At 37.6% G+C, this 23,132-nt stretch overlaps 1 protein-coding gene across 1 annotated transcript; it reads right to left on the bottom strand.

The window, feature by feature from the left end:
* LOC114151566 (protogenin B-like) lies at positions 1-18,812 on the bottom strand. Its single transcript, XM_028028866.1, has 19 exons — positions 18,679-18,812; positions 17,899-18,198; positions 14,529-14,673; positions 14,319-14,452; positions 13,945-14,241; positions 13,011-13,170; positions 12,215-12,462; positions 10,972-11,136; positions 10,558-10,863; positions 9,051-9,236; positions 6,581-6,676; positions 6,303-6,489; positions 5,481-5,608; positions 5,194-5,364; positions 4,066-4,248; positions 3,850-3,973; positions 3,616-3,754; positions 3,422-3,529; positions 1-2,290 (listed from the first exon to the last, which is right to left on the bottom strand). Exons 1-19 carry the CDS (start codon positions 18,743-18,745, stop codon positions 1,916-1,918), a joined length of 3,519 nt encoding a protein of 1,172 aa, XP_027884667.1. The 5' UTR covers positions 18,746-18,812; the 3' UTR covers positions 1-1,915.
* Between the last annotated feature and the right edge of the window lie 4,320 nt (positions 18,813-23,132).

Raw genomic sequence — 23,132 nt, 5'->3', positions numbered from 1 at the left:
ATCAAAAAAGCTAGTTGCAACAGTTCAACACCATAAAATAATATATTTTGTTGCTCACTTTGGTTTAGGAGATGCTTTCTGTTACTCAAAAGAAAACCATCAGAAAAATTAAATAACAGTTAAATCTACATTCTATGTCTAAATTCAAAACCTGTTGGGCTTCATCATTAGCTTTCAGTTTTAGCAATTTTATAGCAGCCATCACACTACTTTAACTAAAACCGAAAGAAGACATTTTTGGAAAAGTGTCACAATAAATGTTTTTGGTTCACAACATTGTGCTAAAGAAATACAATCTAAATCTGAATTGTCCCAAAGGAACCTAAGAATCATTCAGGTTAAAATTCAAGGTGGTTAAAAAGACACCAAAACACTTTCTGGCATCCCAAGAATAGAAAAATAACTGAGAAAACAAAATGCCTTTCTAGAATCCAAACTCAGCGGAAATCATATCATCTTTGAATACAACTCCTTTGTACAATGTAAATGAAAACCAACGAAATTCACTAAATTAACAGACTGTAAGATCCTTTGGTTAGGATTATTTGTATTAAAAAGATATAAAAATCTGATTATGTTGCTCTTCACACAGAGGGTTTCCTTTATGATAGTCAGAATTTTTTTACTGTCACACCTGGACAGGAAATATAAAAGGACAGAAGCAAAGTCTTCAACCTTACAACAGAGTTAATGAATGCTGATGAATGATTCTCCCAGTTTAGAATAATTAAATCCATCCATCAGTGGCAGGACACACTGGATCTTTGGTCTTGTGTGTGTACTTTTCACCAGGTCTTGCCAAGGTATAAAACTGTATAAAACAAGCTGCACCCATCTGAGGAAGCAGAACAACTCTTTGGATAATAGCATCGGCATCACCTCTGCATTTAGCAATGGTCTAGAAGGCAAACGGAGCACAAGGCTTGTGCTAAAGCTTTCACCAGAATAAAGCACTATTAACAATCACTCAGAGAAACCAGCACCATCGAAGGGAACATCTCCGGTGAGAACAATATTTTGGCAAACACATCCCAAAAGGACATCATCTATATTTTTGGTTGCCTTATACTTTCTAATGAAGCTCTTTGGGTGCAGTTTTTCTTTTCTTCTTCTGTCTTTGGATCTAACCATCTATAGCATGTAAAGCCCTTTCTATATTAAGGCCATGTTAAAGCTTTGAGTTCAGTGCACCGAAACGGCCAAACAAAACCGTTTGATAAAGCTAAAAATTGTTTGGCAAAATGTAATGCACTTTTCATGTTTTCGACAAAGAAAATGAAGTGAAACTAAATTACTTTCAACCATGTAGGCAGAAAGTGAAATAAACCAAAGTTGACATGGAAATTAAGCTTTTTGTCACTTTGTCCCCTGAGTCTGACGTAATACTGCAGAACATGTGGTAAAAGGAGGTAGTAATGTATATTCTTAAGAGTAAACTGAGGTAGATTATTAATCCAAAACGGCTCCAATAGATCCTCCATCATAGTAGATGAGTAAATATTAGAGATGCACCAAGAAAGAATTGGATGAAATCAAAAATCCAATCTTTTTCCAATAAGTGAATCTTTACAACTGGTGCATCTCTAATAAATATAATAAAATGTATCACAGTAAATTCTGACATTCTTTTCAAACATTCATCATGGGTGAGCTTTGGTTAGGACAGACAATACCAAACACGCAAACAGGTAGAAAGTTGTGTAAAAAAAAAAAGAGGAAAAGAAATGTTTTAACAACATTCATACAAAATCCTGAGGTATGTTCAAAGCGAATCCACATTTCTTTCGTTTCAGCAGCTGGTTCCTGATTTCCCCTCGCTATCATGAAATACTCAAGGGTCTCTCTTCTCAGGAAGCGAATGAGGTAGAAGTGGGGTAGCTTTGGCTGGTGGAGGGTGGAAACAGGCCTGAAGGGGTCAGGAGCAGGCGGCTTGGGGACGAGCCTTAAACCAGGAAGCTTTAGGAGCTGAGTGACGGGACGGCATTCCCTCTGGTTCCAGTTTGACAGACTGCTTAAGATTTGGACCGGCAGCGCTGTGATCTGACTCCACACGTGTTGTTCTGGAACTTTGGCAAGCTGACGAGTTGCTCGGTTCTTCATTGCTTTCCTCATTGGAGTAGTGTCCGGAGTCGCCGGTTTCCTGGCTGCCCTCGCTGCTTTGAGAGCTCTCCGGGTGAAGCGGTCCGTAGATCATCTCCCGAGATGAAGCGGGCAGAGGAGCCGAGCCGAGCCGGTCGTCGTACCTCAGGACGGTTTTGCCAGTTTCATACAAACAGGCTCTTGTCTCAGCCTAATGAGAGACAGTCAAGCGTAAGAAATAATTGAAAGTAAGGGTGGGCATTTATTGTGAAAAGTTTCTTATCCCAATAAGACTTTTTGATTTATTGTTGTCCTGTTAAATTCCAAATAATGATGTTTTAAACCCCCCAAAACTGTCCGTATTGATTGTTAGTTTTACAATTAAGGATGCACCAATTGCAATTTTGTAGCTGATCGCCGATTACCAATCTCTGAAAAACGATTTTGGCCGACACCTATTTATCTTTTGTCTGAATTGTCAACAAATATAGCAAGAAAGTCTCTGAGTCGACAAAACTGGGACGACTATTAGTAACTGCAAACGTGCAGACAACCTGATGAGCCGGTCTGTCGGTCAAACCTCTTTCACAGCAGAGCAAAAGAGGACAGAAGTAGATTTTTAGATCTTTGCTGAGGTAGATAAGATCAGGAGAAAAGATCGGCTTCACGTGTAAGTGTCAAAATTAAGGAAATCGGTGCCGATAAATCGACCGGCCGATAAATCGACTGGCCGATAAATCGACCGGCCGATAAATCGGTGTACTCCTATTTACAATTCTTTCCAATTTGTTCGTTCACTGAGAGTGCCAATAAATTTTAAATGATAAGAATCACGCTTTTTTATGTGACTGGTGTCCGATTCACACTTACTCAAGTCACGACTTTTATTTCCCATTATACAGAGCAGCAATGAAGCAAAGCACACTGAAGAATAGAGGGCCCTCACTTTGGAATAACTTACCATCAACGCTTCAAAACACTAGTGACAGTCATTTTATTAAAAAACATTTTAAAATTATTTTAATTTGAAATGGGATGTGATTTTGATTGCATCTTATAAATTTGTGTTGTATTTGATTTTTTATTCACCTCTCCTGCACAGTGGCTTTTTAAAAATTCTGCCTTATAGCCTTTCAATCTTTTGTAAAATATTATTTTCTATTCTGAAGAAGTGAATTACAAACACACAACCAGACAGTTACCTAAAAAAGAACAAACAAAAAGTTATTGTTGTCACTTTTTATCATTATCAAAATACTACCTCAGAAAATTGCAATAAAACTTGAAGTCCATATCACCCACCTCTAATCGGAAAAAATGTTGGAATCATGTTTGGACTTACATCATTTACAGGTGGATTTCTCATCTCCTTCTTGAAAATCAGCCACTTCTTGCTTTGAATCTTGCTGCCAGCTGAACTGCAGTTATTTACGACAACATCAGATCCATCCTGAAAAAAAGGGAAAAAACTGTTTTTATGCTTGACTAAAAGGAGTGAAAAGTGTTCAGAAGTCCACTTTGTTCTGTAATCTTTACCTTAGGATCTATGATTTGATTACTGATCGCAGGTAGAAAGGCCTCAACATTCTCCCAGCGATGATTACCAGGAAGTGGCATGCCAGGATGTGGAGCTTCAGCAGCTCTCACAGCAATCACCTTGGGACTGGCTGATTTTCTAAAAATCGTGTCATGATAAAAATACACGCATGAATCATGTCTTCCAAAAGGAGTGTGGGTTTATTTTTAGCATTTTTAAATAAAATGAATTACCTTGGTCTGCCCTTGCTGATCAGGATTAAGGCACACATGGCGATACAGGTTAAGGCGATGCTCACACCGACCATTATCCCCGTCACAGACCTCTGGTCGATGTGGTAGAGTCCATCAGAAAACACTGGAAGGTGACATATACGGTGTTTCAGGTGGAACATTAAATTGTGTTAAAGGAATCATTGTAAATAAATGTGCTCTGCCTCTGATCCTGACCTGTTGTGTCTGAAAAACCGTCGGAGTGCCTGGGATTCTTGCTGCGGTGAAGGTGTCCATGCTTCGGCGTCAGTTCCACAACACTGGAGAACGGACCATCGCCTACTTTGTTGGAGGCACAAATCTTCACCAGGTAGACATTCCCAGGCTCAAGCTTCTCTAATAAGGCCATCGTATGAGTTCCTGTAATCAAAACCGATTGAGAAGTTCATAAATGAATATCATAAGTGATAATAAACTACATAAAAATGAAGCAAAACAAGTAGGATTGACAACCACCTTTTAGCCAAAAGGACTTAATGTCTGTTGAACCATTTTTGTGTTTATTAGGCCACGTGTTTTGGAACGACCCAGTTTACTGCTACAATTCACCAAATTTCTGTTTAAAATGCTGCAGTAACTCAAACAGTTCACGATGCCATAAACTTCAAGCTTCCAAGCAGGGCAGAAACAGTTAATCAGAATAATTGGTTATTGGAATAAACATCAAGCAATTTAGTAATGGGATAATCATTAACTGGAGTATACAATGTCAGAAAAAGGCCAATTGATGAAATAGCAACATACTCAAAGCAGCAATTAAGACAAATCTGCACAAGAAATACATATATTTTTATATTAAGATTAAAAAACTACTCAAATAGTATAATTTCAGATTCACTGGGTTCAAATTCTGTAAAAGAAAATCTTATGTGACGCATGCATAAGATTTATTAGTTAATCTAAAAAATAATCAACAGATCAGTCTTGCACTGCAGAATGGGCTGAGCTTTTCACATGTCGATGGTAAAAGTATTTTCTTTTAGCTGAAAATGCATCCTTTGCCACAAATGATCAAGCATACACTAATAAAATGTTGTGTTATTACATTTTGGGTAATCAAATGTTTATTTTCTTATTTAAAGGAATTTAATTATTTGTGTTTTTTATGTATTTCTCATATTGTATAAAATGAGCTTAAGCAGTTGAATAAAAAATCTGCAGAATGTGGCAGTTATCTGATTAATCAATTAATCGAAATGATCTTATGCTGCATCTTTTCCATTATCTATCTACTACTAATTACACATGATAAAGGTGTTGTTTTGCCATTATTTAGTGTATAACCTGCTATAAAAGCCAACTCACCCTCTCTCTGTATTCTTTCCCAGTGTCCAGCCATCCAAGCTTGCTGTGAAGCGTATAAAATGGTGTAGTGTGTAACCACCAAATTTGGCTCAGTGGGCTCCCTCCAGGACACCAGAGCGGTGTCATCCTCAATCAGAGTTACTCGGACTCCAGCGGGAGGGCGGCTAGGTGCTGTACAAAGAGCATTAAAGGTTCTTATAACCCATCATTACTGAGAAGTTTAATAACAGCTCCTCACGACAGGATTATTGTGAAATGATGCTACGTTTGTGTGTTTAATTAATTACCTGCCGGCAGAGTCTGGTGGTAAACAACAGAGCTCCAGGAACTCGACATCTGATCCACATGGAGACGCACGACAAACTCATATCGAGTGTTTGGAATCAGATCCTGAACCATAACACTCTGCTTGGTACTGTGAAGAAAAACAATGGGCAGGCGATCATCTCTAGCACATTATTAATTACATTTTAAGGAAATATGAGATGTATTTCTTCTACGGCTGAAACGGTTAATCAGATTAATCGCAACAAAATTACTTAGTAATCAATTAATTGTGAATGAGAGTATGCAAACTAAAATAAAATGACATTTGCTGAAAGAGCAACATATTCAAAGCAGTAATTAGGCCAAAACTGTGCAAAAATTAAATACATTTTGCATTTAAGAAAAAGAAAAAAAACTTTTGTCTGTAAATATGTTCTACCCAAAATTTCTTAAGTGTCATTTTAGCTTTAAATTCTGTTTAAAAAAATCTGGTATTAAGCACCTTTTGCTGCCCATTTATTAATCGGTTAAACCAAAAATAATAAACAGACTGACGTGTACTTTGCTACAAATAATTAAGTGTACACACAAAAATGCTGGAATATGTTATTCCATTTTAAGTAATAAAATACTGTATGTATACATTTTTAAAAAAGGAAGTTAATTATTTGTTTACTTGCATCTTTTCATAAATTCCTAATAGTCAATAAAAAGGCTTAAATGAAAAATCTGTAGACTGTTCCAATTTCTTTATGCGACTAATCAATTAATCGATAAGATTAATTGATAACTGAAATAATCGTTTGTTGCAGCCCTAATTTTTTCTGCCAGGAAAGTCTTACGTTTGTATGTAGCGGATAGCAGAGACATTATGTGTGCCCACAGGCGTACAGCGGACTGTGTAGCTAACAGCCTTTCCGGAGGAAAAAGCAGGCCGACTCCACCGAAGGGACATCATGGATGAATTGCTGGTCAAGACGGTGACTTGATGTGGAGGGGGAGGAGCTGCTGACGACTGGTCTCTGGCCGCTGAATGATTCAAACAGAAACCGCATTTAATTAAACAAAAAAGATGATTAGAAGATTCAGAGAGAGTTGTTATCTAAATGGTTTTACTTACAAACACATCCTGGAGTGCTAATTGTTCGGTCTGTCTGATAACCATCTCCAACTTTGCTGATAGACAGAATTTTGACATGGTATTTTCTCCTTGGATCTGAAATACAAACAAAAAAATAGCTAAGTCTGTCTAGATAAAAGCCCAGCGTTTCCAAGACAACAACAATGAAACTTTTGTGCAAAAAAAGGTAAAAGCCCATCAAATTACTAACAAGCAGCGGAGCATTATAAAGAAGATGGACACAAGAAAATTAAGCTGAAAAAGCGAGAGGCCACGCGATTTAGCCGGTCATTAAGTGGCCGTGTATGGACGATACATGGCCTCCTTTGTTAGCCCAAACTCTCATTTGTCATGTGCTGTTCTTTGAGACGAGCACGAGAAAGACCAGAGAGCCAAAAACTCCACCAATGACAGTCACATGCCTAGAAACGTGCAAAAAAAATCATAAAATGTCACAGGAACAGCAATAGATGAAGACATGGGGTCCACAACAGTAAAGGAAGTATACATAACAGGCTTGAAAAACGTGTTTCAACTTGAAAAACTACCATCAGCCCAGACCTTAAATCGGGATGCTTTAAAGAGTGCTGGGTTTGTTTTATGCCTCTAGTGTGAAAGGTCAGCCCGAAGGTATTGACCAATGACAGCAGAGTGTTCAGGCCTGTTTGAGGGCTGGGCCATGGCAGTGTTCAGCTGCTGGGATCCTGGGCCCATGGGACTTCAGGGGGGTTTTATTGGGGTCACCGAGCCAGGCCAACACGGAACAGAAGGAATCTGGACGTAAGGTTGTGGGATAGGTGGGCCCCTTTTGTTCCCTTCTTTCCCATTCTCTCCCCCCTCTGCCACTGGCCTTGTATTACAGCAGTAAACGTGATGCAACAGCATAGAGGAAGTATACAAGGAGATTTATTAAATATGAAACAAAAGACTATTAGATGGGTGATTACTGGCAAAAAAGTATCTAATACTTTCTAAATTTAATGAAAATCTACTGGGGTGGTGAGAACTGAGCAGTGCCTATAAAGGGATTCTGCGGGTTTCACCAACTCAAATTTAAGACCTTTCTCAGACCCTTATGAATGGGATTTTAGTTCTGTATCTCCATAGAAATGTACAAACATCATCCAGCCAAAAGGAAATAAATTTACACAAACTCATGACAGATGCAAAAAACGTTATCTAGCTAGATAGTTAGCAAATGTTTATTAGTCTTAACCATCTTGAGTCAGAATTCGAAGAAGATGTCTGAGTGTGAATCAAACGTCTGCCTGACAGAAAAGTTCACTGAAAAAAAACATCCAGCAAAATTAAGAAACCAAAATGATCTGTTTCTCTGATTGTACTTTTTATAGCTATATGTTTGAGTAAAATGAACATTGTTCTTTTATTCTATAAACTATTGACAACATGTATCTGAAATTTAGTATTTAGTATTTATGCAGAAAATGAGAAATGGTCAAAATAAGGAAAAAGATGCAGTGCTTTCAGACCTCAATGCAAAAAAAACACAACAACAACAACAACAAAACAAGTTCATATTCATTTATAAACAACAATACTAATGTTTTAACTCAGAAAGAGTTCAGAAATCAATATTTGGTGGAATAGCCAGGAGGTTTTCAGTGGGGTTCAGTGCAGTGGGCTCTTCATTTTCTCCAGAAACCAAATATTGATTTCTGAACTCTTTCTGAGTTAAAACATTAGAATTGTTGTTTATAAATGAATATGAACTTGTTTTTTTGTGGGATTAAGTAGTCCTGCCAAGTCTAAATTTAAGACCTGCGATTAATAAGCCCAACTCACTTTTTAAACGAATTTAAGGCATTTCAAAACCTTGATTTTTGCTTTTAAGACTTCTTATGAATGCACAGACACCCTGATATATTCAGATTTAAGGAAACCAAATTGCAGTTTGTGTCTTATTTTTTCTCTTAGTCTAGTTCTGGTTGATGTTGCATATGGAGAAGCTGCTGATTATTTACATGAACAGCACAGATGACCAGTGGGGGCAGGGAGCTAAAGCCAAGTCTGCTGTCTCATGGCTAGAGGTCAGTGGCTCGGTCCATCCCAGGGGTCTTTGTTCGCGTCCAGCTGAAGGAAGGTGGTGGCACCAGTCCTAACAGAGCAGATCTGTCCCAGGACAGAACACAATGGCTGTGCATAATTAAGCAAACCTGGGGATGGGAATTGGTTGTGGGAGGGACATCTGGTTACTGACCTCTAACCCTGCGAGCCTGATTTCACACAACACTAAGGCAAAACTGGGGGACGTCTACCGGTTAGACAAGAGAGGTCAGCCCATATTGATCAGGACAGAGGCCCAGAATGCAAATGCAGCATCCAACTGCCCACTGAATCAAATTAGGTCGTGCAAAAAAGATCCATCTAAGTGAGTACGCATCGCTCACTCTCCGTTTAATTGACAGAGAGTCACAAAAAGTAGGTAAATCCAGCCTATGTCACTACTCACCAAGACCTCCAATGGTGTGGATGTAAGTCTGAGCCTGCAGGAGGATGCTAGGCTGCTCCGGCTGACCTTCCTCGTGGTAACACAGCCGGAAACCCAGAACCGCCACAGGATCTGGGGAGGTGTGCCAACGTGCTCTAATGGAGGTGCAGTTAAGTGCCTCAAGCTGCAAAACAGGGGCTGGAGGCACTGAGAGGGGACAGACAGAGGAAACACGAGATCAGCTATAGATTATAACAAAGCTCAAGGAAAAAAAGCTAAAAGAATCAAAAACAACAAGGTAGAGCTGGACGATGTGGTATAAAAATAAAATCTGATTTTTTTTCATCTCTCGCTTTCTTTTGTAAGAAAGAATTACAACTGGCAGAAAATATATTCAAAAAGTGGATTTTATTTCAATCATCCCTTCTGTGAGCTGGATGACAGAGCATTGGGACAATTTTTTTTTCAATTACCAAAATATATCCATACAATTAGCAGGATAAAGACACAATTCTACCAGAACATTTTGAAATTACAAGAAAATGTTGCATTATAAGAAAAAAAACTTCTAGAGTTATCAACATAGACTCAGTCGTTTCAAAGTCCTGCTACTGATAACAATTTGATGCTGACGTGTTAAAATTTGACGTATTTCCTTATTTGTAAAACTGATATCAAAAGTATAATTTCACAAGATGCTCAACATTTCTCATTTAATTTGTTTGTTATTTTTACATGTTGGATTTATCATAAAATTACTACTTCATTCTCCTAATATCACAACTTTATTCTGATTAGTCTTGTATTATTACGACTTTATTGTCATTTGGACTTGAAAGTCCAATTCAAAGTCACTCAAAGTCCAAAGAAACAGAAGCTGTAAAACACGCTTGCCAAACAAGGTGGTGGCTCTGGATGAAGTGAACTATTCCCCAATGAACTAAGAAGTTAATTGGTGAAAAAAAATATTCAAAAACCAAAATTTGAATAATCTACAAGACTGGGAGCGAGCAAAAGTACGGTTGAAATAATTTCTGTGGTACTGCACTTTACCAAAATACAAAGACTAGCGAATATTAACTTTTTCGGATAAAATTTTACTTTGGAGGACAAAAACCTACCCCATCCCAGCAGGTCATTAAAATGGGTAATTCTTTCCCTCTCATAGAGGCCTAAGGCAGCTCTCTTTATGATCCGTGACAGAGGCCACTCTAACATCCCTGACAGCACGGGGGCCAAAGGTTCGTGGGGAACCAACACAAAGAGTATGGGACAATGCTACAAGAGCAAACTAATCATATGCCAAACTCCAGGCAGGACGTCTGGTGAACCTCCTGGTTTTCCAAGACCAAAGAAGCAGAAACATCACAAAGGAAAAATAAAGCAAGCTTTGTATAAGATATCTCCCTTTGAGTTCAAGAATTCAAATTTGAATACTTTCTTGATTAGGAATATAAGCAAAGATGTTATATAAAGCCATAAAAGGTGAACCAATTTAATATTTTAGTCTGTCTTTTGGCAGGATTACCTTTGCTGCTTGAGATCTTCGGTGTACGATGTGAGGTCCACGCTGAGGGCTCACACCAACCCACACGTGTGGCTGCAGCAATACGGAGCAGGTAAATAGTGTCAGGCTGCAGGCCCTCCAGCAGGTATTCGGTGCCGTTCTGTGGTAGCTCCACATTTATGACGGTGTCGTCCACAGCCGTGCGATAGGAGAGTCTGTAGGCCAACACTCGCCCACGGCTGATCTTGGCAGGCAGAGGCTGCCAGCTCACCTGGATGTCAGTTGAACTGTGGCTGGTCAGCGTGAGCTCCGGAGTACGCAGAGGTACTGCAAACATGATGGACATCAGTTTGTAAAGCTTCAGATTCAATCATCACAGGCGTGCAGCTCAACAGCTGCAGCGATTTGTTGATAAAAATCTCAGAACGCGCTTACCGTCTTCCAGTGTATGCTGACAGACTTGGTCGGACATACGACTTGCTCCCATCGGCATGTAAGCCACGACGTAAAAGCTGTAGTTTCGAGCGGGTTCAAGGTCATCGATGATGTAGCTGGTTGTGTCGTTGCCAATGACAACTTGATACTCTTCGTTGTTCAGACCTGAAATATGATAAATTACAATACAGTATGTTAGCAAACAGACCGAAGTTATGACTTACAGCTTTTAAAAAAGACAAAATTTCCAATGGAGATCCTCAGAAATACTTGATAAACTGCTAAAACCTTTTAAACAATTTGCATGCTTGTCTTTATAGAGTTGCTGTGTAATAAATATAGAGTGGTGTGTGAAACATCTAGGCCTGCAACTAAAGATTATTGTAGTAATTGATTATTCTATCGATTATTCAAACGATTAATCAATTTACTGGATAAAAATGGCACGTTCTGCATTAAGCCTTTTTTAAACAATATTCAAAATACATTAAAAGATGCAAATAAATAATTCACTTCCCTTTATAAATAAGTAAATAAACATTTTATTGTCTAAATTGCAACAACATATCGTTCCTTTTCTGCGCGCTTTATCATTTGTAGATTAATTGATAAATCTTTGCATTAACCGATTAATAATTGGATAGCAAAAGGTGATTAATAGGAGATTTTGTGTTTTTTACAGAATTTGAACCAGGTGTAGCTAAAACTATACCACTTGAGGAGTTCTGTGTAAAACATATTTACAGACAAGGTTCCTTTCATCTCCAGTGCAAAATGTATACATTTTTGCACAGTTTTGGCTTAATTGCTCCTCTAAATATGTTGTTCTTTCAGCAAATGGCCTGTTTTGAGTCTGCATTCTCTGGTTAACAGTGTATCAATTACTAAATTCAATAACCGATTAATCACGATCGTTTCAGCCCATGAAATATCTTTCTACATTTGTAGTTAGCAAAAAAGTATGAGATGTTTAGAGGCAACACTGTCCATTTAGGGGAGCTCAGAATGAGCTGCGGGAGTGGACAATACATCAACTAAGCCTGTTGTTATTTAAGTGAAGTTGCCATTCTGAGTCCTCCTTGACCTTTGCCCTGTGCAGCCCAAACAGATGGTCCTCCACCAACACAACTAGTAACACATAGGGGTGGTCAATTTCACTACAGCTTTCACTGAATGTGATCTTGCAACTTTTCACACTTTCGTCCGTCACAGTCCAGGACTACCATCTTTATCTCAGTCTCACCTTCGGCCTTCATGTAGTGGATGGAGTAGGCTATGACTTTGTCTGCATTGTACAGCGGTCTGTCCCAGGCCAGTAAGATGGCAGAGCTTGAAATGGTTTCAGCATGGATGTTCCTCGGTGCACTGGGCCTGTCCTCAGACATGACGACAATAAGGCGAGCCAAGGACAGCACAGAACCCTGTTCGTTCTCTGCCATGCACTGATAGATGGCGTCATCTTCAGGGATAATCTGGGTGATCACCAGTTTACTGTGAATAAAAAAAACCACGAGAAAAATCAGAAAAAAATTGTGTATTTATCTTTGTTTGGCCCCCCGACTGCAGCTCAAGAATACTACAAATTTGACCCTCCAGTGGGAACTTTTTATAATTTTTTAGCACAATAATTTAATTCATCACAAATTTAATTCTTCTCTAATGGAAAGTGTTAGGCACAAAGAAAGCCATGTTTTCTTATCATTTTTATTTCATCGTAAGTAGCTATAAACATCCAGCAACTTTTTACTTTAAAAAAAGATACTTTTTTTGTTTTTTTGTTGCTGGGAATAGACTAAAATATTTTGTCAATCAAATAAACCAAAAAGTTATGAAACTGTCCACCTTATCTTATGACAAAAAAAAGTTGTTTCATTAAAATATTGCATGTTTAATTTTGTTGATGAGCTTATAAAAAAACTGTTTCAAGTCAGAAAAACAATATGGCCTGTGCATATTTTTAACTTTGGGATTGTGGCCCATGTTGCAAAAAGTTAGGACACCCCTGGGTGAAAGCATCTGACCATCTCAGTGCAACATACCTGTTGTACATCTTTATTCTCCCATTTAGGTGAACCTCTTCCCCGTTCTTCAGCCAGCAGATGCGTGGTGGGGGAACTCCCTCTGCCTGGCACATGAAGCGGGCAGTGCCGGCTCGTGGACGAGTCTGACTCTCAGGTCTCTCAACGATGGTTGGTGGCACTGAAACAGATGTACATCAGAAAACTAATGGAAACAGTCTAATTCTTACCATCTATCCAATAAAACTCTGCTTGTGAGACAGATTTTATGTGAATTCACTAGAAATAGGTTAACATGTTCCATTATATCATGGCTTATGCAGTACTACAGTTGAGTAATAACAAGTTGGATTTACTTGAGTAGCTCTTTTTGAAAAAAAGAAAATATTTCTAAGAGTATTTTTACTATGCTGTACATTTTACTTTTACTTGAACAATTATGATGCATCATTATTCTTACTTTAGTTAAATTTCTGAATGCTGTACCTACTGTGAGTAACTTCACTGAATGAGGAACAAACTTGTTTTAGCCAACAATTCATCAGACACATACACACCAAGAGATTTTATTAAAGTTTTACATTAAAAGAAATTGATTTGGAAAAATGTTTGTTTGCTTTTTTTGCAGTAATTATGTTATTTTTGTAAATTATTTTCTTTAAAATACCTAAATTATTATAGCTAATTGTATATTTTGGCCATCTAATTTTTAAATATTAAATGATTGATGTCTTCATCAGTTACTGAGTACTTGAGTAGCCTTTTAACCAAATACTTTTTCACTCTGTAGTCATTTCTTGGATGGCTACCATACTTTGTATTTTTATGTTGAAGTGGCGCTACACTTTAAGTAGAGTATAATTTTTAGTACTCTACCCACATCTGAGTTCTACAAATAGACAAAAACTGTGGACTGAGGAGCAATGTGCCTCAACAACCAAAGAGATAATGATACCTAGAACTGTGAGGTTGGCTGCAGCAGTCGTGTGGTTGCGTGTTCCAGGTGTGGTGGCCCTGCAGAGGTAGACTCCACTGTGCTTCGCGTTAACGTCAGTGATAACCAAATTCCCATTTCCCAATACTTTGGCATTGTAAACATCTATGGGTTTACTGTCGGCTCGGCTCCAGGAGATGATGGGTGAGGGGTTGCCTGTGGCCACACACTCCAGTACCACGGTGTGGTGAAGGGACACTGTTACGTTTTGAGGTCCAGCAATGATTCGGGGCCTCTGGTGTGGTTTACGGCCTCCATCTTCATTAAGAAGTAGAAATGTTAACATTAAATTACCTGTCCTCAATCTGGAAGTTCTGTTAATGCAATTACTTTACCTTTGTGCACTGTGAGTGTGGCTTCTCTACTTTTTAAACGGCTGCCGATGTTAGTAGCAACACATCGGTACTTTCCAGCATCTTCCAGTCGAACGTTGTGAATCTGAAGAACTCCATTCAGCAAAACCGTAAGTCTGGGAAGGCGAGAAAGTAAAATGAGGGTCAAACTAGAGAAAATAGAGGAGAATGTTGCAGTGAAAATGCACAAACCTGTCTGTCTGGAGAGGCAGTGTGCTTTGGTTAAACTCCCAGGTAATGGTGGCAGGAGGACTGGAAGTGACGGCGCAGGAGAATCGTGCCACAGACCCTTCAGATACCACCAAGGACACAGGATGCGACTCAAACTCTGTGATACCTGTGAAAACAACAAAGAGATGTTTCACCATCGAATAACAATAATAAAAAAAATCCCACACTCACTCTAATTTTCAAAATGTGCAATACTTTGTTTGTGCAAGCCATGGCTTGAATTTGATGGATGTTCTGATCTTATGAGAGAAATTGATCTCTTTAGGACACCACCTGCTTTTGTGCAGATGAGGAACAGTTTCCCCATTGTGACTAGCTGGCCAATCAATGGATCAATTGAAGAATGACAGTGAATGATGCATCATTATAGATAAAAACTAATCAATCCGCTTTGCTTAAAAAGCATTGCAAGCAGCTACATTAAGCAATATTGAATTTCTTATACGTATGGATAGTTTTCCACCTTTCATCTTTTCAACCATGTTTACAGACTACATAGATGGAAGGTAACACTCCCTTTTCCTTTTGCAATTACATTTTTGCTTGGCGGGGAACACTCTTTATAGAGAGAAAATGCTCTTTTTATTTTTATTTTCTTACTTTACTGCCATGTTAATATTTCAGATCCTATCTGAGACCTGTAGAGTCTGGATGACATGAACTTAATCAGGATAATCTGTAGTTTTTACTGAGATATATCTAGAATTTAAATGAAAAACAAAGAAAGAACTTAAAATCTAAAATGTATTGTAAACTGAGTAAACGTTAATCAGTTGTTTGCTGTAAATCTTACTTGTCATACAGCTCAAATGTTGCTCAAACATTTTCAAAAAAGGTTTTCACTAAAATATTTAGTCTCATTGGTGCTAAACATTACATCTTAATTGCTTTCAATCATATTTTGGAAAAAAATACAGCCTTTTTTGATGATCTGTTGGAACAAAAATTGGCAAAATGGTTCAAATAATGAAAGTAACAAACCCAGTAAATCTTACATCAGTTTTTGGAGTTTGCAATTGTCAGTATTATTATTCTTTTCCAATAAAACAATAAATAATTTGATAATTGCCCAATACTATTATGGTTTCTGCATTAAATAAGATTAAAAAAATTATTTATTTAATTTAAGTTATAATTCAACCTTAAAACATTTGAAAGAAAACATAGGTGAACAACAGTAGAACAGTTTGAAAGTCATATTTTGTTAATGCACGTCCAAAAAAGTCCCTCAGCAGTCACTAGAGTAAAGCAACCCCCAATCTACATTTTAGTGGGCCAGCTCAATACAATATGATCAATGACCTTCATTCATTAAGGTGATAAGTTCCTCCCCTCCCCCTTCACTCAAAGAGAGAAAGTCAATATCATGTTATAGAAGATCAATACTCTTGTTTTCCCACTGAAACTTCACATTTAAGCCCCAAGCTTTCAGATAGCAAAACTACAAAGCACTGCTTTGATTTAGGATTTAATATTAGACAAAATAAATGTTAATCCTGCTCATGAGTGGAACTAAAACCTAAGATTTGAGCCTTGTAGTGATGGATTTGACAGTATTTCTTCCATATTTGTACAACATTTTTTTCTTATTAACATACGAGAGCAGAAGAAACCGAGACATAAAAAGCCTGGGATTCTTCCTAATCAAAACTTGAATGATTGGTAAACATTATAAAGTCCACCGTAAGTAGTAGAAAATTAAAAATGATATGTAGCTGACCAACTGGGACTGGTGATGCAGGTGATGGGTGGGTCCTAACTGCTAATTTGGTCACTTCTGTTGAAGAGAACAAATCAATGTCTAGGTTGAGCAGTACAAATGCTTCCCTGAAAAGGTCAAAGTTCACCTCAACCCCCAATCCACTCAATTTTACCTCAAACTGGTGCCAGTTGGAAGATGGTTATGATTGGCCCAGAAATTGGTCCTGATTTGAGTGTTATTAATATTATTTTATGTGGACATAACATTTTACAGCTTATGATGAGGTAGTGGTAAATCATACATTCAATGCATTTAGCTGCTGTTTTTGTACATATCCAACAATATTATGCTGATCTAACATCATAAATGTGGAGGACAACTCTACATGGATGCAAAAAGTGTTTAAAAAAGCCTAAACTTCTTATCTTATTGTGGAGAGTCAGGCCCCTTCGTTCCCATGACAAACTGGCCTTCCTTTAACAAAAGCACCGACCTTGACAGGGCAACAGAGGGCCTGATCCGGTGAAAAAGACTGAAAGGTGGGAGGAACAACAGAGGGGGGCTCCCCAGCCACAGCAGGCCTGTGACATCACAGAGCCTTTCCAGCGCTGACCCCCGACCCCTGGGACCTCTGGACAGAAGGGGAGCGCAGAGTAGTCCCATCCTCCACTCTCCCACTCCAGCTGACCGACAACCTTTAACCCTTTCACTGAATGAGAATGGCTCAAACTTGAATTTGGTATTATTTTTGGTCAATATACCAAAAACTACAAAATGGTTTTTGTTGCTATGTAAAAAATTGTGAGAAATAATAAAAACTATATATATAAGTATACACACCAATTTTGTCTTCTCTATAATATACATGCATATCAATGTTCTTCAGCTTTTTTCCCAAAACTAATGAAAACAGTTTTTAGAATATAGAGCATTAAGGCATTTTTCTAAAATGTGGCAGAGTCAAAATCAGTTCACAGAATCTAGTCTCCATGACAGCAGCCATGGGATATCGTCTCCCTTACACTCTTGAAAAGTGTGCACGGTAGACCAGGCTCATTGAATAGGCGCAGCTGTCTTGTCCACTGATATGTGGACAAACAAACCCCCCGAAATCTAGTCTTTTCTTGTGGACCAGTCAGGGGCACTCCAAACAAAAGCTGAAAGGCAAATGTCCATTCACAAATTCCTCAGTGTTGTAGGCCATTCTGCTGTTACAAAGAACCATAGCCTGAAACAATCCCACACAGATTTAAACTCTAAGATTGAAATAGTTTTGTACTTTTTACTGATATTTATATATTTCACTCAAACACAGGATAAGTAGTGCTCTTCTTCAGAAAAAAACAGTGAGAGGACACAAGCTATAGGCTGTCTATTTATAGAGCATTTATGAGCTTTTGGATGGACTCCCCTTCTATATTTAACAATCTCTTAAATGCTCCTATAAATAAGGTAACAAGAGGGAAGTCTTAGTTTTAAAGGTTTTGCTACAAAATGCAAAAAAAGGGGTATATCTGCTCCCACCTTCAAGTTTATAATCCATGCACTTCAACCCTGATGGTTAAACATCAGCAAAAATGAGTGCAAACAACCACAAAATGTTTTTTTTTTTTTACTTTTAATACTCACTTGCGATAGTCAGACGTGATCTTTGGCTTAGGATAGCTCCATATTTGTTTTGGGAGAGGCACTGGTAGAATCCTTCATCTGAATCCTCCTTGGTATGCTTTATCTTTGGTATGGACAAGGAGCCATTAGGCAGAAACCTTAAGTGTTCACTTTCTGACAACTTAACTCCATTTTTGAGCCACTTGATTGTGACTGGGGGCTGTCCATGAGCCTGGCAGTCCAACACAGCAGAATCCTTTGGTAGTACTGTAACATCACTGGGCTCAGTGATGAAGGACAGCTCACTAAAGCATAAAACACCTAAGGACAAGATAATGGGAACATTAGTAAAAAATAAATAAATAAATAAAAGCTACGAGGAGAATAAAGGCATCAAAACAACACCATTCAGAGATTTTGATTAAATTAGTTCATGTGAAGGCATAATTACTATGTAGTAGCTTTAGAGAATACCGTATATAATTAATATTTGCATATTGTTTGTTTTATACATTTATTTACATAGAAATTGACACTAATGCTACAATTCACAATAATAATATATTATCATAAATAAGCTAAAAGTGAATTTTCCCAGAATAATAAAACTTTAATTGTTAAATTTCAATCAAATCAAAGCTTCCACATTTATTTTAGTCAGAATAATTTCCCATCTTTATTGAAATATGACATACGGTTACGTCAATAAAGGAAGCAAACAAAACCAATTAAACTTCAAACAATATCCGCACAGTTAGCTGTAAAACAGCGTTAAAGATACAATAAAAAGACACAACTTACCCGATAAAGGAAGAAACAAAACAAATATCAGCCACCGCCGGCTGGACTTCATCTTGAACTTCGCCATCTATCCAGATATTTGGGTCATTTTCTCCCCTCGGAGAGCCGTCGGTCCCCCGCGTGCGTTCCGGTGCTCCACTCTGTTCCTTCTACCAACGGCGGAGCACGGACGGCTCTGACGGGGGAGAACCGGAGGATGGCCCCGCCCTCTCGCACATGCGCAGAAGATTCAAAACAGAGCCAAGAGGGATTCCACATCTATCTATCTATCTATCTATCTATCTATCTATCTAGAATCTCTTACAAGATTTAAACTGCTAGTTAAGACAAATTCCTTCCATCAAACATGAGCAAAAAAAGAAATGCAAAATTGTAGTCTCTAGTGTGCAATGCTGATATGGAAACAGTTTCAAGGACTTGATACTTTTTTCCGTCAGCGAGCTTTTTGTTGGTCATATTACAACAGACTTTCAATATCATTATATATTTGTTAGTAAAAACAAGCAAACATCACTTCAGAGGATCTTTAAAAGCTTACAAATATTACTGCTATTTTAAAACAATATTTGAGGCTTTGACTTGTTTTTAAACATTATCCATTGGTACTGTGTGACCAGATGAAGGGTACTATATCAATAATTACTCATTGACATTTCCAAATGTAAAATTTAGAAATGTTGGAAAAAAAGCTAGATGTTTAAGTGAAAAAGCAAAAAGGTTTCCTTCAGCCTGGTCTGAAACTCTAATAACGTATAAATTAGTCAATGTTAAACAATTTATTTGCATTTTTGAGAATTTTGACTTCAATAAATCATACTCAATGTTGTGCAACCTCCCTTAGAGAAGCTGGCGAAGTAGCATATTAACTACTATACGTGCTAACAGTACGGTTCTCAAACTGGGGGCACAGGTACCATTGCTGGTACTTGAATTGTATTTAGCAGTGAAATCAAGTGAAGATTTTACTATGGACTGTTTAAATATTAGCATAATTAGCATAATTAGTTAAAAAGAGAGCTTGTTCATGCACACAGATTTTTTTTTTCTGTGTGCTAAATCTAAAGTGACCAATGGGAGCATGGTCTTACAATAAATATGTGTTACACTGACCTCCAAAGTCAGAACTTGGACATGGAAATGACGTCTTTGCTAGTTTTTCAGCTGAATAACCAGGCTGGCTACGGTTTCAAAGACTGCAGCAACAAGCTCACCAACATAAATGTACAGTCCTACTATTTTTGAGCGACTTAATGAGATACAAACTGACAGAAACACAAATAAACTGTTAATTTCTACAAAAACATGTGTCTGATGTAAACATGTGGCAGCCATATTAGATTTTGAAAAAAAAAAGAAGACATCCAACTTTCAGGGGTGTTTTTCCAACTTGATTTAATCACTACCTGCAGTTACCCAGGCTTCTTTTAGGTGATTATTTTTAGTAGTGGGTACCTGAAAACAAAAACTAACAAGCTGTATAGAATCATACAGAAGATCAAGCATTTTTTGTTGTCGTTTGACCTAAATGTTGAGTTTATGCCATAGGAGCATACTTACTTTAGGTGCATAAAGAAAGGAAAATTTAACTTTTTGCTTTATTAGATCCAGTTCTCCAATTTTTCCAAATAATTTGTATCCGTCCTAATCAGTTTTGATAACTCAAGTACATGTCATGTTGTACCATGCAGCCATTGGCCAAACTGAACTGGAATGGATTGGATTTTTGAACATAAATCTGAAATGCCTTCTATAGTAAGCAGACATGTAGTGTGTTACAGATATTACCAATAAAGCTGCTCATATAAATATCTGATTTTGAGTCACGCAGCACATAGCTTGGTTAGATTGGGATCTCTATCTTGCAGATTTTTTTGCACATCTAATTTCAGTAAGCAAAGTGAATTATCAGCTACCAGCACGTAAAAAGGTCTGCATCGCATCTGCTCGCCGATGCTGCACAACCTGGTAATTATGAAGAAATATTGATAGCTGCAGGTCAGCTGCTTAATGAATTCAGATATTGATCCAGCGACCGTGCCTTTTGACAATGACCCTCCTCTTTCAGAGGCCTCATTCAGCAGCATTACAATGGGAACCAGCTGGGAGCTCAGCCATGCTACATCAGCAAAACACCAGCACACTGCTACAGGTAAATAAAGTCCTCACTCCCAGACCTCAGATTACATATACCACACTTCTGTTGTCAAAAATGTCCCTAAATTATTTGAACAGATTGTAGCTCCAGGCCTGTACCTCCAAGATTCAATATGCAATCAAATGAGAAGAGCAGAGTTTAATTATATATTGATTAGAGCGGGGTATTGATTTAATCATCCTAAGCCTTATAGTTATAATTTAAGGCTCCAAAACTGGTTGTCAGGGTGATAGCATTTCTTAATGTGCTTAGTCGGTGGTTAAGATTTTGAAATGATTTTGTCAAATACTTTGACAAAAATAATAATAAAAAAAATATATTGCAATTAGTTTATTTTCAATGCATGTGTGTTAACCTGCAAACTAACATATGGATGCCTCATTATCAAAAAAGCAAATGCTTAATTTTTCTAAAAACACATGCACATACAGGTCTGAAAAAAATTTAAATACCACTTGTAATTATCAGTTTCTGAGATTTAATTATTTTAATTATTTTTATAGCTATATGCCTGAGTGAAATGACATTGTTCTTTTATTTTATGAACTACTAACAACATGTTTCCAGAATTACGAGCAAAAATTTTGTATTTATTTGCAATAAATGAGAAATGGTCAAAATAAGGAAAAAGATGCAGTGCTTCCAGACCTCAAATAATGCAAAGAAAAGAAGTTCATGTTCCTTTAGAAACAACAATATTAATGTTTTAACTCAGGAAGAGTTCAGAAATCAATATTTGGTTTTCAACAAGGTTCAGTGCAGGGAGGTCTTCATTTTTCCACAGCTGTATGTTGTTTTATTCTGTTTTTGACTCAGAAAACAGTTGGTAGTTGCTTTTGCTTTACCTCACAACTAGATTGTGTGATTATTGACACAGAAATTTTAAAAGGTGACAAAGCCATAAAATTGTCCTGAATCAGGTGGCTAGACCTCGGCCGAGGGAACGGCCTGGGTCCACATGGCAGAAGGTCCGGCTGTTCGGCCACAATCAATAGGGTTAAGGTCATTAGCATGTTATGAATACCGCAAGGCCCTGGGAAAGCAGAGCAGAGGACCTACTAGCTTGCCTCTGATTGGGCAGGGCTCGTCTTTAGGAGATGACCTCTGACCTTAGCTTAAGAAGGAGATGGAAAGGCTTTAGGAGTTTGCATAATTTTGACTGGGCAAAAATTAAAAATGTGTGGTGTTTGCCTTAAATCAAACGAATATTTGTGTTAGAATATTGTAATGAAAACAAATAGTGTTACAGCAACCTCTATATTTTTAGAGAGCCCTGATAAATATGTAATCTCATTGAAAACATTCAAATCAACCTTGAAATTGAGTATATTCATGCAGACTGGGCAAAAAAAAAAAAAATCAACAAGCAAAAAACATGTAAAAAAGGTAATTGCCAAACTTATTGGCACCCTTAATAATTCTTTAGAAATAAATTTACCTTAAGTATTTTTAAAATTCATACATTCCAAGTTAATATTTTGTGTCCACAAAGTTTTATTTAATAATCCATGACTATGTGTTTTTTAAGTATAAATATGACTTTTACACTGGCCACACAAATGGGAAAGACTAGAGAACATGACAAGATTTTACATGAAATTTTGTAATATCTGGAAGAAAACAGCCACTTACTTTAACTTCCAGTCAAGATAATAATTACCAACCACCAAGTCTTCATACCTTTGTCCTTATTGGACGCTATTAACTGTGAGTGTGGTTTCATCACTCTTAACATTATACTATGTACAATTCATATAGTTAGAAAGTAAGCCAGAAATATGTTTTTTTCTTATCTAACCATCACAAACATTAGCATGTGGAGTCTGCTACACTCTACTGAGAATCATGTGTTTTAAAGAGGCCAAGACTGACCTCTTCAGCAACAAATACACCAGGTGTATTTTGATGTTGTGTCTTATTTCTCTCCTAAAGTTCCAGTGAACGTGGGTTCATCACTCTTTCAGCATCCAGGAAATTTTGAAAAACATCCAGTTTTCCAAAATGCCAGTGATCAAAGATGGCCAAATAAACAGAAAAATCTCAACACTTACAAAAATTAACCATCTTCCATTGGCAATTGATCCTAAAAAGTATAGAAAACTTCTGAGCTGAACAGAAGAGAGGAAAGCAAATGAGCCAGACGTCTGGATGACAGGGGAGAAGGGAAAAGACAGCATCTCTCTGAATGATGCAACCCTCTGAAGTGTGATAGAGGAGTAAGTGTCCTCTTGGCAAAAAGGAGTTAAAGTATCAACTGCAAGGATACCAATAACTGTAGCTTTGGTAATTTGGCTAGTTA

The sequence above is a fragment of the Xiphophorus couchianus genome, chromosome 2 (genome assembly GCF_001444195.1).
Source record: "Xiphophorus couchianus chromosome 2, X_couchianus-1.0, whole genome shotgun sequence".
NCBI classification, from domain to species: Eukaryota; Metazoa; Chordata; class Actinopteri; order Cyprinodontiformes; family Poeciliidae; genus Xiphophorus; species Xiphophorus couchianus.
Note: the sequence above shows the minus strand (reverse complement) of the source record. Positions and strands in the feature narration are given on the sequence as shown.

Bases quoted from the DNA above. Each gene is read 5' to 3' on its own strand.
- LOC114151566 (XM_028028866.1), bottom strand. From the start codon at position 18,745: ATGGCGAAGTTCAAGATGAAGTCCAGCCGGCGGTGGCTGATATTTGTT. The intron at 5,609-6,302 runs GTAAGACTTTCC...TTTTCTTCACAG, and splicing joins GCTATCCGCTACATACAAAC to TACCAAGCAGAGTGTTATGG. The intron at 3,974-4,065 runs GTCAGGATCAGA...GTCACCTTCCAG, and splicing joins CGGTTTTTCAGACACAACAG to TGTTTTCTGATGGACTCTAC.